The following is a 15920-nucleotide window of genomic DNA, read 5'->3' on the forward strand; positions in this document are numbered from 1 at the left end:
CGCTTGGGACCTGGGAGCCCCCACTGGCTGCCTACAGCCCCGCACTCCCTTGGAGTCTGGGATTTAACTTCGTGCGGGTCCCTCTTGCTCAGCTTTAGGCGTGCTTTTTTTTTTTTTTTTTTTTTTATGGCCGCCTCCATCCCACCTGGTTCCTGGAAAGATGCTCCCAGCTGTCTCTGGTCCTATTCCCCGTCATCACGTTTCCTGGGATTTCTGGGTCAGAGGTTTGAGGGACATTCACCGTATATTCCTATTTCTCTTCCCTCTAAGTCTTGCCTCCTGCTAGTGCCGAATCCATAATTGTCCCACCCCTATACCTTCCAGGTGACTAATTTCCCTACAGTACCTGGCTCTAAGCTTTGTAAACTCGCCCACCCAGTCCTTGTAATTTCCTGTGCCACCTGCGCCGTGAAACCATCAGTCATCTCCTGCCCCATCAAGTCAACTTCTCTTTCCTACCACACCCCCTTTCTCTTCCAGTTCCTTAAAAGTGGAATTCAATTTTTTATGCCATAGGAAAGCTCAGTTCCCACGTCATCCTTTGCCACCTTCAACTCTTTAAATTCGTTTGGGTGTTGGATGGGGAGGGAAGAGTGAACCTCTCCCAGGCACTCGATTAAAAGGACAATAAGTACTACCAGGTATAAACTTTTTATTTGCTTAGGTGTATTTTGTCTTATCCTCTTTTTCATTCTCAACGGCAGGTTTACTTTTAACTGCTTCCTTATTTTATCATATGCTACAGTTTTCCACCTCCTTAACTTTCCTATTCATCACCAAGGAATAATGATTCATTATTTTTGGTACTTTGTTAGTTTTTGGTTTTGAAAGGTTGTAGAAAATTCCTTATATAAAGAAAGCAGATAGAATGCTTTATCTTAGGGTGGTCAACAAACCCTTTATTTTTTAATTCAGCTTTATTTTGCATTTTTGAAATGATCATTCGTCCCTCAACTTTTGTTTATTTACTAATCTAGAAATGTACAAAGCTTGGAACACAGCATATATCTTTTGTTATTATTAAGGTGGCGTTTCCAATCAGTGTTAATTTTCTTTTGTTTTACCCGCTTTGGCGTTTGTTGTTCATTTCCCCCCTACAACATTTTGATGCTTTTGTTAAGAAAAATCTTGAGGCCAAAGAAGTTAGTATTTCCAACTTCTGATTTAGTGCCATAGGAAAGAAGCATATTTCTTTCAGACCTAATCCCTCAATTTTTCTGTAGCTTTAGTGAAAAATAAATTTGCCATATATCTGGGCCCTGTTCTGTTCTATTGATCTATGTGTCTGTTTGCATTATTGTAGTTTTATAGTAAGTCTTAAAAATACATAGTATGAATTCTCAAACTTCACTCCTTTTCAAAATTGTTTAGGATGTTTTAGCTTCTTTGTCTTTCAATATAAATTTTAGAATCAGCTGAAAAGCTGATGGAAAGATTTGTGTAAATTAAGAAATTTATACAAAAAATTCTGCTGTGATTTTGATGGTGAATGTGTAAGTCTGTAGGTACATTTTGGAGAAAATTAACATCTTAACAGTATCGAGTCTTGCATTTCATGAAGATAGTGCATCGCATCATTTGTTTGGGTCTTTGATTTCTTTCAAAAGTAGTCTGTTGTTTTAGCATGTTGGTCTTGCACTTTTTGTTTGTTTATACCTAAGTATTTAATGACTTTTTGACACTACTGTAAATGATACTGTTTTAAAATTTTATTTTCCGGTTGTCTATTGCTGTATAGAGAAATAGAATTTATTTTTGCATATTCACTTTGTAGCCTACTGCTGTGCTAAATTCACTTACTTTAGTGGCTGTTTTTGGTAGATGCTTTGGGATTTTCTAAATAGACAGTCATATTCTTTGTGATTAGACTGTTTTATTTTTCCCTTTTCAGTCTGAATGCCTTTTATTCATTCTTATTGCACTGTTTAGGACCTTCAGTACAAAATTGAGTAGAATGGAGAGAGAGAGGACACCCTTGTCTTGTTCAGGATCTTAGAGCAAAAGCATTTGATCTTTTGTCTTTAGGTATGTTAGTTGTAGGGGTTTAGTAGATATTTTTTTTATCATGTTAAGGAATTTCCCTTCTGTTCTGAGTTTGCTGAGATTTTTTATCATGGATCAATGTTGAATTTTCTCAAATGGCTTTTCTGTGTCTTTTGAGATTATCGTTTAAGGAAGAAATAATACCAGTCCTACAAAAACATAGAAGAGGGGGGCCACTTCCCAACTCATTTTGTGGCCAGCATTCCCAGGCAAGCTATAATAAGAAAAACTGCAGACTAATATCCCTCATGAGCATGGATGTAGAAATCCTCTACCAAATATTTGCAAAGAGAATGCAGCAATATATAAAAAGGATAGTATATCCTAAGAACTGTTTATTCTGGTATTGTAAAGCTGGCTCACTATTAACTATCAACAGACTTAAAAACAATCATTTTTAGACAATATTGTTACCTTAATAAGATGGAAGCTTTTATAATTGGAAACTTAGATCTTGGTAGACTATGAAACCCATTCACTTATTCACATCAATTAAATAATATTTGGGGGACACCTTTTGGAATACCAGGTATCTGAGCAGGAGCTGGTTATATTTGGTGATGAAAACATTTATGGTTTTCTGCTTTTCAGTCCTTTGGGAAGACAGACAATAAACAAGTAATTAAAAAGAAAAAAGAAAGAAAACAGCGATTGTTATAAGTGCAGTGGAGAAAATTAATGGTACTGTGATGAAGACCATCAGGGAAAACATTTTCCCTGAATGGTGACAGGAGGCCATTCTGAGTGACATAAACAGAGAAAGATATTATTAGTATATGATAGTACAATTTCTGGCATGCTTTGGTGTGATTACGTTTGTTTTAAATTTATTATTTAAAGAAGTAATGCACATTTAGTGGGAGAATGGATAAGTATCTAAAAATTGATTAGTTTTAACCAAAATTTTTGTAGTTGTTTCTTTATTCTCTTTGTGTTAGTGGCAGAACTGAGAATCTAAAAATGAATAGAAATTGAATTAGCTCACAGTCACAGATTAATCCCAACAACCATATCCATCCCCACCTTTTCTTATTTCCTCAGTTTAATGGAACCCTAGCCTTTTACTTACCTTGGTTTCACTCTGTTACCATTTGGTGGTTGCATTGTACTCAGTGTCAGCAGACACTGTTTAATGTTGACTAGTTTGTATAGGAATGATTAACACATGTCAACTATATGAAGATCATTATTAACTGTTGCACATTAATTGGTAACCACATGTCTTGGTAGGTGTGGTAAGTAGTAATTTCTTTTATTGCTTACTGTGCTGTCAATCTCTTCTCAGGATATTTTGTCTTACTCAAGGTAGAACTTACCTAGAATAAAATCAGTTCAATGACAGAAAGAAAATCATTTAAAAAACGTAAGCTCTATTCTGTTTATATATGCATTTACAGAACTGATAGCTTGAGGCCAGTGTAAAGTTACAAGTAATTAAACGTTAGGAATTATAACATTTTTTACAAAGACAATTCTGTGCTATGGGCAATCATAGCATTTATTTTTTTGATCACACTAGATTTTTATCTTGATTATGTTTTGTGATTTGAGTATTACATGGCCACAGTTTATAATTTTGAATATTGTTGTGTTTTAGACCCATTGATTTCTGATAGGACAATTTCCTAGAAATATTCCTAATTGTGGATTTTATTGAAGAGGCCAAAAGTGAAAGAAAGTGAAAGTCATTCAGTTGTATCTGACTCTTTGCAACCCCATGGATTATACAGTCTATGGAATTCTCCAGGCCAGAATACTGGAGTGAGTAGCCTTTCCCTTCTCCAGGGGATCTTCCAAACCCAGGGATCGAACCCAGGTTTCCTGCATTGCAGGCAGATTGTTTACCAGCTGAACCCCCAAGGAAGCCCAATAAGAGGTTGAAGGAAAAGAAATTTACTTTATTATTGTATTTAGTTTAGTTGCTTAGTGTTGGAAAGAGAATTAGAAGTCATGTGCCGGATAGTTGCCATGAACGTGCAAACATTTGTTAGTTGGGGTTTCCCTTCTTGGGAAAAACATACTTGTTACCCTGTCCTCCTCTAGCTACTGTCTCCTTTCTGTTTCCCTTCTTTGTAAAATTTCCACAAAAAAATTGTCCACAGATGCTCTTGCTGCTTTTATCTGCATACTTTTCCTGTATTCACTCCTATCTTCACCATTTCACAATAACTACTTTTCTCAAGTTTACTGATCACCACTTTGTCAGATCCAGCATTCACTTTTCTCTCACCACTTTCTCGATCTCTCAGCAACACTTGGTAGAGTACCCACTCCATTGGCTTCTGTGATAATTCTGCTTGCCTCCTATTTCTCTGACTGCTTCCTAGATTTGCCATTGCTGGATCATCTCCCTTCCAATTCCTCAGAGCCTTGTCTAGATTGCTAATCTTTTCTGTTGTAGAGCATTAATATCATCAGCTGTCACATGTTTGATCCCGTGTTCCTCCCAAGTTCTGACTTCTGTACAGAATTGGAAACTAATATATTCAGCCACCACTTTGATATCTCCATTTAGATATAGGTATCGGAAGGAATGATGCTAAAGCTGAAACTCCAGTACTTTGGCCACCTCATGCAAAGAGTTGACTTGTTGGAAAAGACTCTGATACTGGAAGGGATTGGGGGCAGGAGGAAAAGGGGACGACAGAGAATGAGATGGCTGGATGTCATCACTGACTTGATGGACGTGAGTTTGAGTGAACTCTGAGAGATGGTGATGGACAGGGAGGCCTGGCGTGCTGCGATTCATGGGGTCGCAGAGTCGGACATGACTGAGCAACTGAACTGAACTGAACTGATCTCAACATGGCTGAAAAAGAAATCTGGATTTACATTCTCTCATCTCTCCTCCAAATCTGCTTCCCCAGTCTTTTCAGGGTAGTGCCATTTATCCAGTGCTCAAGTCAATGTCATCGATTGTTCTTCACCGCTATACTAATTTAGAGAGGCCATTCATGTATTGATTTTAATTTCTTTGGTTTGAATCTCTGCTCTAAGATCATGAGGAGTTATCTAACCTCTTTGTACCTCAGTTTCTTAGATTCTCATGGGTGCTAAATCGCTTCAGTCGTGTCCAGTTCTTTGCAACCCTGTGGACTGTAGCCAGGCTCCTCTGTGCATGGAGTTCTCCAGGCAAGAATACTGGAGTGGGTTGCCATGCTGTCCTCCAGGGGATCTTCCCAAACCGGAGATCGAACCCAGGTCTCCAGCATTGCAGGTGGATTCTTTACGATCTGAGCCACCAGGGAAGCCCAAGAATACTGGGGTGGGTAGTCTTTATGTCTTCTCCAGGGGAACTTCCTGACCTGGGGATGGAGCCTGGGTCTCTCCTGCACTGGCAGGTGGGTGTTTCACCACTGGCGCCACCTGGGAAGCCCTAGTTTATCACCACCTCTCCTGATCTTGCAAAATTGTAAGGATTAAATGAATTTTTCTTTTTTCATAATCTTTCAGATCCAATGATCTGCAGTTCTGGTAGACTTTTTTCAGAATCTATCCCAAATCTGCCCATTCTGTTCATTTCTACTGCTGCATCCCAAGCCACTGTGATCCTTAGTCTGAACAATGCAATATCTTCCTAACTAGTTTTTCTGCTTCTCCATATGCCACCCTAAAATCTGTTCCCAGTGTTTACCCAAGGAGATTTTATAAAAATGCAAGTCACAACTTGTGTTTCCCTACCTAAAACACTCAAAACACAAAACAGCCTTCCACTGCTTGTCCTTAGAATACATTCAGGCTGCTTACTCTGACTTGATGGGGAGGTATTATCTACCTGTCTCCCACTTTTGCTGGGCTGCAGCCTTTGAGTGCTGAGCCTGTTACTGCTTCAGTCTTTGTATAGCTCATCCTTTGCTTGAATCATTACGATCTTAGTTATTTCATGGCTGATTCTTTCTTGTTGTTTGTATATTAAAGTTACCTCCTCAATAAGTCTTTCCTGATTATTCAGGTTATGTCCCTTCCTCCTCCCACCATCCACCCTGAGTCTCCACTGATGTCATCTCTTGTTTTATTTTCTTCATAATACTTAATCACCTTGTGAAATTATCTTGTTTTTGTGTCTGCTTGTTTATTGTATGTATCCCACCCCTAGAATGTAAATTCTGCGAGAGAAAGGACATGTCTGAAGAACTGAGAGTGGTGTGTGGCCCATAAAGGGCTCTCAACAAATAGTTATTGGGTGGAAGAATGACTAAATCTTATATAGCTGCTTTTGTGCTCCAGAAAATCTTTCTTAAGATTACCTTTAATGTGGTCATGAATCTTTTGCTTGAATATTTCAGTGACAGTATTCTATCTCTTAAAGTGGTTTAGTCTTTTTTATTATAATGAGAATAATGTATAATACATAACTAGGAGAATTATATTTATATTTCTTTATATTGAAACAAAATCTGCTCTTCTGTAACTTCCTCCAGTTGTCTGTCATCCTCCCATTGAAATCATGCAGAGTAAATCTAATTGCTCCTTTGTGATATTACTGAAAATATTTGGGGAAAAGGATTATTATAAGTCTTCTCAGAACATGCCCAGATTCTCTAGCTGTGATGTCTTCCAAAAACTTATTATTCCTGGTCACCTTTCCTTGAGCCTGCTTCCTGTTTGTCGTCATCCTTCATAAAATAGGCCTCTCAGAGCTGATTCATATTTCACTCTGCATAGTCTGTGTTGAAATAGTGGATTACTACATTATCCTGAGTAATCCAACTTTTAAAGCAGATCAGCATTGCATCATTATTTTGACAGTTGTGTAGTCACTCCGTATTGAGCCTGCAGTGACGTAAACTTAAACCCCCCTTTTTTCGAGTCCCTACATAAAATGTTTTTACTATTTCCCCAGTCCGTACTTAAATAATTTTATTATTCTTTGTTTATTGAATACCTATTAAAATTCATTTTACTCATTTCCAGACTTTAGGAACCATTGTTTTCTCATTTAACTCTTGGTTATTTTCCTAGTCCTAGTAACATCCAGCAGTTACTACTAGTATATTTTTACTAGTGGTGGTATCACACAATTACTGGATAAGTATAATTTCTGTCATAACCCAAAGGATTAGTAAATTAGTAGTGAGGCAGAATATATTGCTCTTCTGAACTGCCCATTAGAGATCAGAGCAAGTGGCTTTAGAACAGATTTTAAAGGAAGGTAGATTTAATTTTTCTCTCTTTTTTACATATATGTAATCAGAGTTTTTGCTAACCCGACTGTCACCTAAAGAATAAGGAGGAATTCATTAAAAATGACAAGGAGAGGCTAACAGTTTTTCCGATAGAAGTCCAGTTCACATGCAAAAACAAGGTAAGCTGTGGTTGTCAACCCTTCGAGAACTGGAGGAGAGTTCATTTTGGCTGTGGTTAGAGAACCAAGTACAAAAAGATACTTCAAGGCGTGAGAGACAGGTAAATAAGTACCAGAGCGTCCAGAGCTGTGTGTGGCAGTCCTGGCAACATGACCTTGCAAAGTCACAGAATCTCCCAGGCTCAGTTTTCTCATTGGTGAAAGGATGTAATGAAACCTCTTTTGCCAGTTGCGGTAAAAGTGAAGTGCATTAAAGCTCCTAGCATAGTTTCTGTTACAGGATACTCTCTAAAAATGTTGACACATAATTTAAAGAACTCTGCATCTAGTGGAAATACTCTCTTTGGCCCAAAGACTAAAAAGAATGAGTTAACCAAGATCTTTTGGGGCACATAATCTATGTTATTAATTATTTTTCTTGATAAGCCAAACATTAGTGGCATTATGAAGATTTAGTGAGCTAATCAGTCAGAATTTTAGTTATTTTATTATCCAGTGTTTAAACATTAGTTTAAACATAATAACATTAGTCCAGAAGACTGTTAGCGGTTATAAATCCCTTTATTATACTTGATACAAACAGGATGTTTTCTATTAATAATTGTGTACAGAGGTCTGTGCAAGTGCCTGTAGCTTGTGGAATACTTTGTGAGTAGTCTGAAGAGAGTTTTTTGGAGTAGTTTTACTACTGGTATTTTGTTTTCTCTCAGTTTTGTAAATTTAAAGAAGATACATGTGTATCAGTTCTGTAGATTTTATCTTAGAAACTACATCCAACTAGTTTGGAAAACTAGTCATTGGAAAAATGACATTTTTTGAAAATACTGGAAAATAAAAAGTTGCGTTCATCTTATTCATCTTTTTAATCTCATACCACAGACACTCAAGTTATATTTATGGAACCAGCAACAAATTTGTTGAATCTGTCCACACTAGTTGCTGTTAATATTTACTAATTTAGAGAATTTCTTTTTAATCTTTCTCTGTTTTTGATTATCACACTGCAGGTAGGTTCTTTTTTTTCTTTTGATAATAAAAGTAGAATACCTCTGTTATTTAAAAAGTGAGAGGTTAAAGTTGAAAGCCTTTTTCCTCACTTTTTTCCCACTGCCCGGAGGTAGTTACTGTAAACAGCTGCTTTTATTCTTTTTGTTGGGCTTTCCTGGTGGCTCAGACGTTGAAGAATCTGCCTGCAGTGCGGGAGACCTGGGTTCCATCCCTGGGTTGGGACGATCCCCTGGAGGAGGGCATAGCAGCCCGCTCCAGTATTCTTGGGTTGGCTACAGCCCATGGGGTTGCAAAGAGTCGGACACGACTGAGCGACTAAGGACAGCACAGCATTCTTTCTGTGCTTGTGATGACTTCCTGGGCGAGTCTGACTCATAACAGTATCTGCAACAAAGGTTGCATTGATGTACTTCATGTATATTAATTAAATTGAACTTCTGTTTATCAATCTTATTTGATTAACTATGAGTAAAAAGTTAAGGAGAAGTATGATTCCAGTTAAATTTTAATCATTTTCATATATTTAATTTAATCATTAATGTGTCCTCAGTCCAGTACTTAGCATTCTCACTACAACCTGCCGCCTTTGGAGCTTGGTAATATTTATACTCTTTAGCTTTGGCTGGCATGGAATAAGTTTACAACTTCAAGGTAATTTGCCAGTTTTGTCCAGGTTTTTTTCACTAAAATGTTTAACTGTTACTTTCTGTTTACAGCACAGATGTGAAAATTTACTGTCTTACATGTACATTTTGTTTTATAACTTTGTAGCAATATGACTTGGGGTTACATAAAATTAACCAATAAATTTAAATTATCTTATGAGGGTTTACGATACTTTTCCTTGACAGTGTGCTTTTTAGAGCTGTCAGTTCTGTGCAGGCAGTATTTGGTATCTGGAGTGTGTGGCGCTGATAAAATAAATGCCTGGTTTCAGATTAGAAGCCAAATGTATCTTTCCTACCTCTTTAACTTGGCACAAATGAAACCAAATATATGTTAAATATTCATTATTAACACAGCTTAACAGACATATGCAGACATAGAAATGACTAGATTAAAATGGAGATAGAGTTTTCAACAAATTCAACAAATTTGTTGCTGGTTCCATAAATATAACTTGAGTGTCTGTGGTATGAGATTAAAAAGATGAATAAGACATAGTTCATTCTCTGGGCTCTGCAGTCAATTTTAGTCCTTTTTTGGTTTCTAGATAGAATGGAATATTGAGGAGAGCAAAGACTAAGAATTTCAGAGACAGTGGAGAAGGGAGAGGAAGTAGTTTGGAATACTTTGTTGAACTTTATTAAAGTCTGGAATCATGAATAAGAATCAGATGAAGAATTGGTGTTAGCTAGAGGAGTCTGTTGATTTTTCTGGCCCCAGACTGTTGCAGAGCATGTTAATGAATCCATGGATGTTGAGCACATTCTGCCAAGAGAAGTTTTTAAATTCAGTATGTTTCTTATTAAACGTTATCAAGGACATTATTTTTGACCAACCATGTTATCATTAATGTGGTTAGTGTTTCTAATTAGTGTTTCTTCTACAAGCCAAGAGATGGAGGGATGTGGACAGTGGTCATCCTTTCATCAGGAAAGTCGTTTCTTGGAGAACCTGACTGTGAGATGACTAACACTGTTCATGTAATAATGCATGGCTTCCATTGGTTTTGCAAAGTCTCATTATCATCTAAGTACCTGTGATTGTTCTTCAAGGAGAAATACCCAAGGCACTTTTTTATTTTTAAATTTCACATAATGTTAAACCAGTAGATACTATAATGTATTCTTGAGGTAAGGTGTAATGATGCATTTTTAATACATTTCTTATTTCCTCTGCTCCTTTATTTCTGTCATGTAAAATTTATTTTGTGATGGTGCACTTTTTAAAATCACCAATTTCATTCCATACAGACATATGAGTTTATTGTGAAATTGACTTCGTTCTCATTATTATGTTCTTTTTCTCTCTGCAGTAGATTAGGGTCTGATATTTTATTTCCCTGTGAATTCTCCAAGAGTCAAGAAACCACTCCTCTTTTGTTACAGTTGTTTTATCAAATGTAAGCGAGACGGTGAAGTTGAGTAGGTGTCATTGTGTACTGGGAGTCAGAGAGCCAGTAGGTGACTTTATATCAAGCACTTTCTGGTATTCACACAATTCACTTGGACTTTTTTGGCTTTATATACTCTTTTGCTCACTGATAAAACTTATGATATCGATCTAACATTTGTCTTTAAACCTCAGGCATAATTTTTTATAATTAGAATAAACTATGCTGATTTACTACTAAAATAAGTCTTTATATACTAGAACTTAGATGCATTTCCTTAAAAATCAAATGTTGAGAATGAGTTTTAAGATATCAGCCAAGCCACGTTGTATATGTTTGGTGAAGTCCTGGCTGTTCAGTCCCAAAGTAATGGATTTTGTGGGTGGGGACAAGGAGTTTTGCTTAATATGTTATAAATTTTAAATGTTTGTTAAGTGAATGAATAAATTGCTCTCTTCTCACATAATTCATGAAGAACCTGCTTACTTTATTCTTATTGAACATCAGTAATATTTGTACCTTCCATTCCCTTTTGTATATCAGATACATAGTATATACACATTGGTTATTTCCCTGTTTTTTAAAAAAACTTTCCCTATTTTTTTCCTCTTTTCCCAGTTTCTCAAACAATTAGGTCTGCATCCTAACTGGCAGTTTGTTGATGTATATGGAATGGATCCTGAACTCCTCAGCATGGTTCCAAGACCAGTGTGTGCAGTGTTACTTCTCTTCCCTATTACAGAAAAGGTAATTGTTAAGTAAGAGAGTTTCTGGGAAATGCAGAGTTCTTTTTCAATGTTGAGTTAAATCTGTGTTCTTCTTTAAGAACAAATAACTCTATTCTTGCATAAAATGAGGAAATCTAGGAGTGGGAACATCTTAAAAATCTAATTTCATTAAAGAGATGTATTTAGATTTTGATTTGTAGATTGACAGAGAAGCCCTGGGTCAGTCTTTTAAACTTGGATAGTTTTTTTTTTTTTTTTTAATATGGTTAATATGCCTCACCTGTTTTGATGTGACATTTAATCACATTTTGATGTATATACTTTAGAAATGGATAATCTTAAATCTGTCTTAGAAAATATATGAATACAGAATATCTATTCAAATTAGTGAAAATTTGTATATAAAATATGTAAAATTTTTAAACACACACATACATATAAACAAATCTTTGTTTTAAGGAAGTAAGTATAACTAATGACATGGGTTACATTATTTTCAGAAAAAACTTGATTTGGGTGGAAATCTTTAAGCTTAAAATACAGTTTAATCGGCAGATTTAGAATGTTTTGGGAATTCTAAATAGCTATTCTTAGATCTCTGTATCCAAATTCAGATCTCTCTATTTCAGCCTTTCTTCTAGAATGATAATCATGTAGATGTTGGTATTATGGAGCCAGAAATTTTAAGCTCATTTTAAAATGACTTTGAGACTATAGCCTTCTGATTTTTCTTTTTAAACTTCGAGATAATAGGATGAGCTCAGCATTGTAAAAAATGAAGTAAATGCTTGGGAAGATGTGAGAGAAATGAGTAAGTATTTATACTTACTTACATAAGTAGAGAATATAGTGGCATCTGCCACTTTTTGGTCTCTCTTACAATTTGGTAGATCCCTCTTTCAGCTCATAATAAGTGACATAATAAAGTCACAGAGGATATCTATGGATATTTTAGGAGCTATAAAGTGTTTTAATTTAGAAACTGATTATGTAGTTGTGAATGGCTTCAGCATACTAATAGAAAAGGAACTGTCATGGGTACCTCATTTTGCTTTAAATAAAGTCAGTTACAGTGTTTTAAATATGCTTCATTATAGTGCTTACCAGCCAATGAATCACAGGCGAAGAAGCTATAAATTCATTTCTCTCTCATATTAATATTTTTGTCTCTTGACTCTGTGTTTTCATTGTAGTCTGCCATAATTGCTTTTCCTTTTCTCCTATACCTGCTCTGTGTCATTTCAGGATTTTTTTCTAAACATTAAATCTTAAGAAGTTATCAAATCTCATTTTGCTTTGTCACCAAGGAGAATTGATATTAGACAACAACAATAACAGACTAAACTGAAGGATTGTATAAACATTTCAGCACAAGACCTTACTATTTTGAACCTTTCAGATTTTATCAGTTGGACTATATGCCTGAATTAATGGTTCAGAATTTATTCAGAAAATATTATTTTAAAATTTGATTTAGAAGCACATTGACAGAAATTATTTTTTAAGGCATAGGTGCATTTGTTGTTAAAAGCAGTTCCTTAATTATGGGTTTTTAATAGACATCATTTATTTCTGTTATTGCAGGAGTCAGCAAACTTTTTCTGGGAAGGGTCAGCTAGTAAATATTTTTAACTTTGCAGGCCTAATAATCTCTGCTATAACTATTTAACTTTGCCTTTTAGTATAAAGACAGCCATAGACAATACAAAGCTAAAACTTCATCTGTGAAACCAGGCAGTGGGCCAGATGTGGCCTGTTGCTTGTGGGCTATAGTAAGCCTCCCTACGCTATTGGAATCTGAAAATTACAGGAAAACATCAAAGCAATAAATTATCTTTCTTCTCTCTTCCTTCTCTTCACTCAGTTTTTAAAAATTCATTTTCTTCAGGTATAATTGATTTGCAACGTTTTATTCTGTCCCCACTCATTTTTTAACCTCATTATTTTTAATGCTTTTTACAATTGAAAAAATAACTTGCTGGAGTTGCACAGCTTACAATGGTGGTAGGTTCAGGCAGTCAGATGTAGAGCACACACTTTTGACCTAATTGTACCATATTGTTTTTACTGTCAGTTGTTATCGATAATGGTTAATGTTATGAATATCATATGCTTATAAATATAGTATGAATTTTGTTAATATGATGTAACAATACAGAAATGTGAAAAATAGAAAATAAAAATTCTCCAGTAATATCTTAGCCCAGAGATAACCTCTGTTACATTTTTTATATCCTTTATCACTTTTCAATGCATATATAAATATTTTAAAAACATAATTGAGAATCATATTAATATATACTGACCTAAAACCACTCTATAATAATGGGCAGATTTCTGAGTCAGAATATGTAAATCCATTGTATTCTTTTTAAAATGCTTTATAGTGTTGCATTAAGATATGCCATGTTAACTGTATCTCCACTGATGTGTAGAGTTTTTCCAAATTTACATTTGAGTCCTTAATGTATTATTTTTCACATGTAGACCTTTTTTTTTTTAATAGTATGAAGTATTCAGAACAGAAGAAGAGGAAAAGATAAAATCTCAGGGACAAGATGTTACATCGTCAGTATATTTCATGAAGCAAACAATCAGCAATGCCTGTGGGACGATTGGACTAATCCATGCTATTGCCAACAATAAAGACAAGATGCACTTTGGTAAGCAGATTTTCATTACTGCTGTCTTCCTGCTCCGTAAGTTGTAAGTTAACTTACTGAGCAGTAGGTGGTGCTCTAGTTCTTTCTTCAAAGTAGTAAATAAAGCTTTCCTCCCTTCTTTCTTTTATAATGGGAGTGTACATATTTCCTATTAGGGAAAATATTAATCCTTCTGATTCTGCTGTATTGTTGATAAACAGAGGTGTAAGCCCTGTCATTTACCTTACATTCCTTATTTACCAATGAAAGGGTTTTAACCTGAAAAATAGTTAGCTTGCTTCTAGTATTTTCATGTCTCAGTCTCTTTGAGATACCTGGCCTCTTCAGTTTTATCATCTTTAATATTCTCAGAATCTGGATCAACCTTGAAAAAATTCCTGGAGGAGTCTGCATCAATGAGCCCTGAAGAACGAGCCAGATACCTGGAGAACTATGACGTCGGTACCTTTTTCTGCCTTGCTCTCATTTGTGGGCAAAGTTCTGTGGAATTATAGATTCTGTTTGGGAGTTTGTCTTGAAACTACAGTTTTGAGCAATTAAGGATTTGGTCGTATCCATTAAAAAAGGCCTTTTGTACTTTTCAGGTAACATTATCTGAAATAACCATAAATGTTGATAAATTGTCACTTCTCTTCTATGTGCAGAGCTGAATGAGAGAAAAAAGGCAGTTTGATTTACAAATTTATAAAATATCTTATAGTTGACCATTCCTTACCATTCCCTTCCTGTGGTAAATATGTGTTTGGCAATACCCTGTGTGTCTTTCACTGGGAATTTGGAACAAGGCTGAAGACCAATGAATGGAAAAAACAAAGGTTAAATGGCAGATGTCAGAACATTCTCTATTTTATCAGTATAGTAATATTTTTTCATGTGTGAAGACACAGGCCACATAGTCTAGTTTAAAATGATTATACCATATCATAGAATTATTTTAGAGTGGTATTTACATTTATTATATTTGAAATCTATTTTGCTTTTGAAGGCTTTTTACTGACATTATTAAGTGGATTGTACATTCTTTGAAACTGTAAACAGTATTGTGTACAAATTACTTGGCTAAAACAATCTGTTATGCAGAGTTTGAGCCCAGTAAATCTCTTGATTTGATTATGTTGTTTTAGCATTCTCATATACATTGATTAAGTTACTTTTCTTTAAAAAACCTGCAGATCTTGTGAAACATCTTTATTTTACATAAAAATAAACAACATAAAAGTCACCAGTAATCCCACCAGTGAGAGGTAGCCACCATTAATACTTTTTATAGGGAATATATAAGTATATACACAAAGTTTGATCACACTGTAATACTGTTTTATAACTTGCTTTTTTCACTTATCACAAACGTATTACATACCAGTAAGTATATATTTGACATCATCATTTAATGGCTGCCTAGCTTTCCATTTTGTAGTATTTTATTTAACTAATAAATTATTGAAGTTTAATATTTTCCCCTCTTTTTTCACCATTTAAAAAATACTGCAAGGTATATCATTGTAGCTAAATCTTTGCAAATATTAGTTATATAGTAGAGTTATAATTAAATATATAAACTAGAAAAGAAATTGATAGATCAAACAGATTGCATGTTTTTTTAAAGCTTTGATATTATTGCCAAATTGCCATTCATAAAGGTTGTACTTTCACCTGTAATTTACTTCTTTGTCCATTTCTCTTCATCTCTGCTAATAGTGGATATTATAAGAGCATTTTTTTTTCAAGTTCAGGAACCTGAAATCTCTAGCTTCTGATAAATGCATGCTTTTTGCTCCACATTTCTAAAGTGCTGACTGAAGCTGCATGATTAAGCGTAAATAGAGCTAGAGCTGCAGAATAGCATGTAACCTGGAGAAAAAGATGAGCTAAGCTTTTTCAGTCTCTATCTGTGAGATGCTTACTTTATTCTAGTCTCAGTTGAATAAAGTGTTAAATGTTAGTTCTAACAGTTAAACAATGTAAATAACCCCCACTTACCACTGGCAATTGCAAATAAGCAGATACTCAGTTTCCTGAGGCTTTGGAGATTTGTGGTTTGGAAAGCAAAGCAATTCATTTGGTTACTCAGAAGTCATTCTTAAATATTTAGTGTTAAACTGTTCCAGAAATCTCCT

The 15920-nt window shown here is 35.2% G+C and overlaps 1 protein-coding gene across 1 annotated transcript in view; it reads left to right on the forward strand.

Moving 5' to 3' along the window:
* The first annotated feature begins 11030 nt into the window (after nucleotides 1-11030).
* The window catches only part of UCHL3 (ubiquitin C-terminal hydrolase L3), a 37935-nt gene continuing 33045 nt past the window's right edge, over nucleotides 11031-15920 (forward strand). The window contains exons 1-3 of the mRNA XM_005891174.2: nucleotides 11031-11159; nucleotides 13647-13803; nucleotides 14155-14240. Coding sequence (XP_005891236.2) covers nucleotides 11085-11159; nucleotides 13647-13803; nucleotides 14155-14240 — 318 coding nt within the window. The 5' untranslated portion in view covers nucleotides 11031-11084. The remainder of the gene's footprint in view (nucleotides 11160-13646; nucleotides 13804-14154; nucleotides 14241-15920) is intronic.

Source organism: Bos mutus, chromosome 12, assembly GCF_027580195.1.
Source record: "Bos mutus isolate GX-2022 chromosome 12, NWIPB_WYAK_1.1, whole genome shotgun sequence".
Classification (NCBI taxonomy): domain Eukaryota; kingdom Metazoa; phylum Chordata; class Mammalia; order Artiodactyla; family Bovidae; genus Bos; species Bos mutus.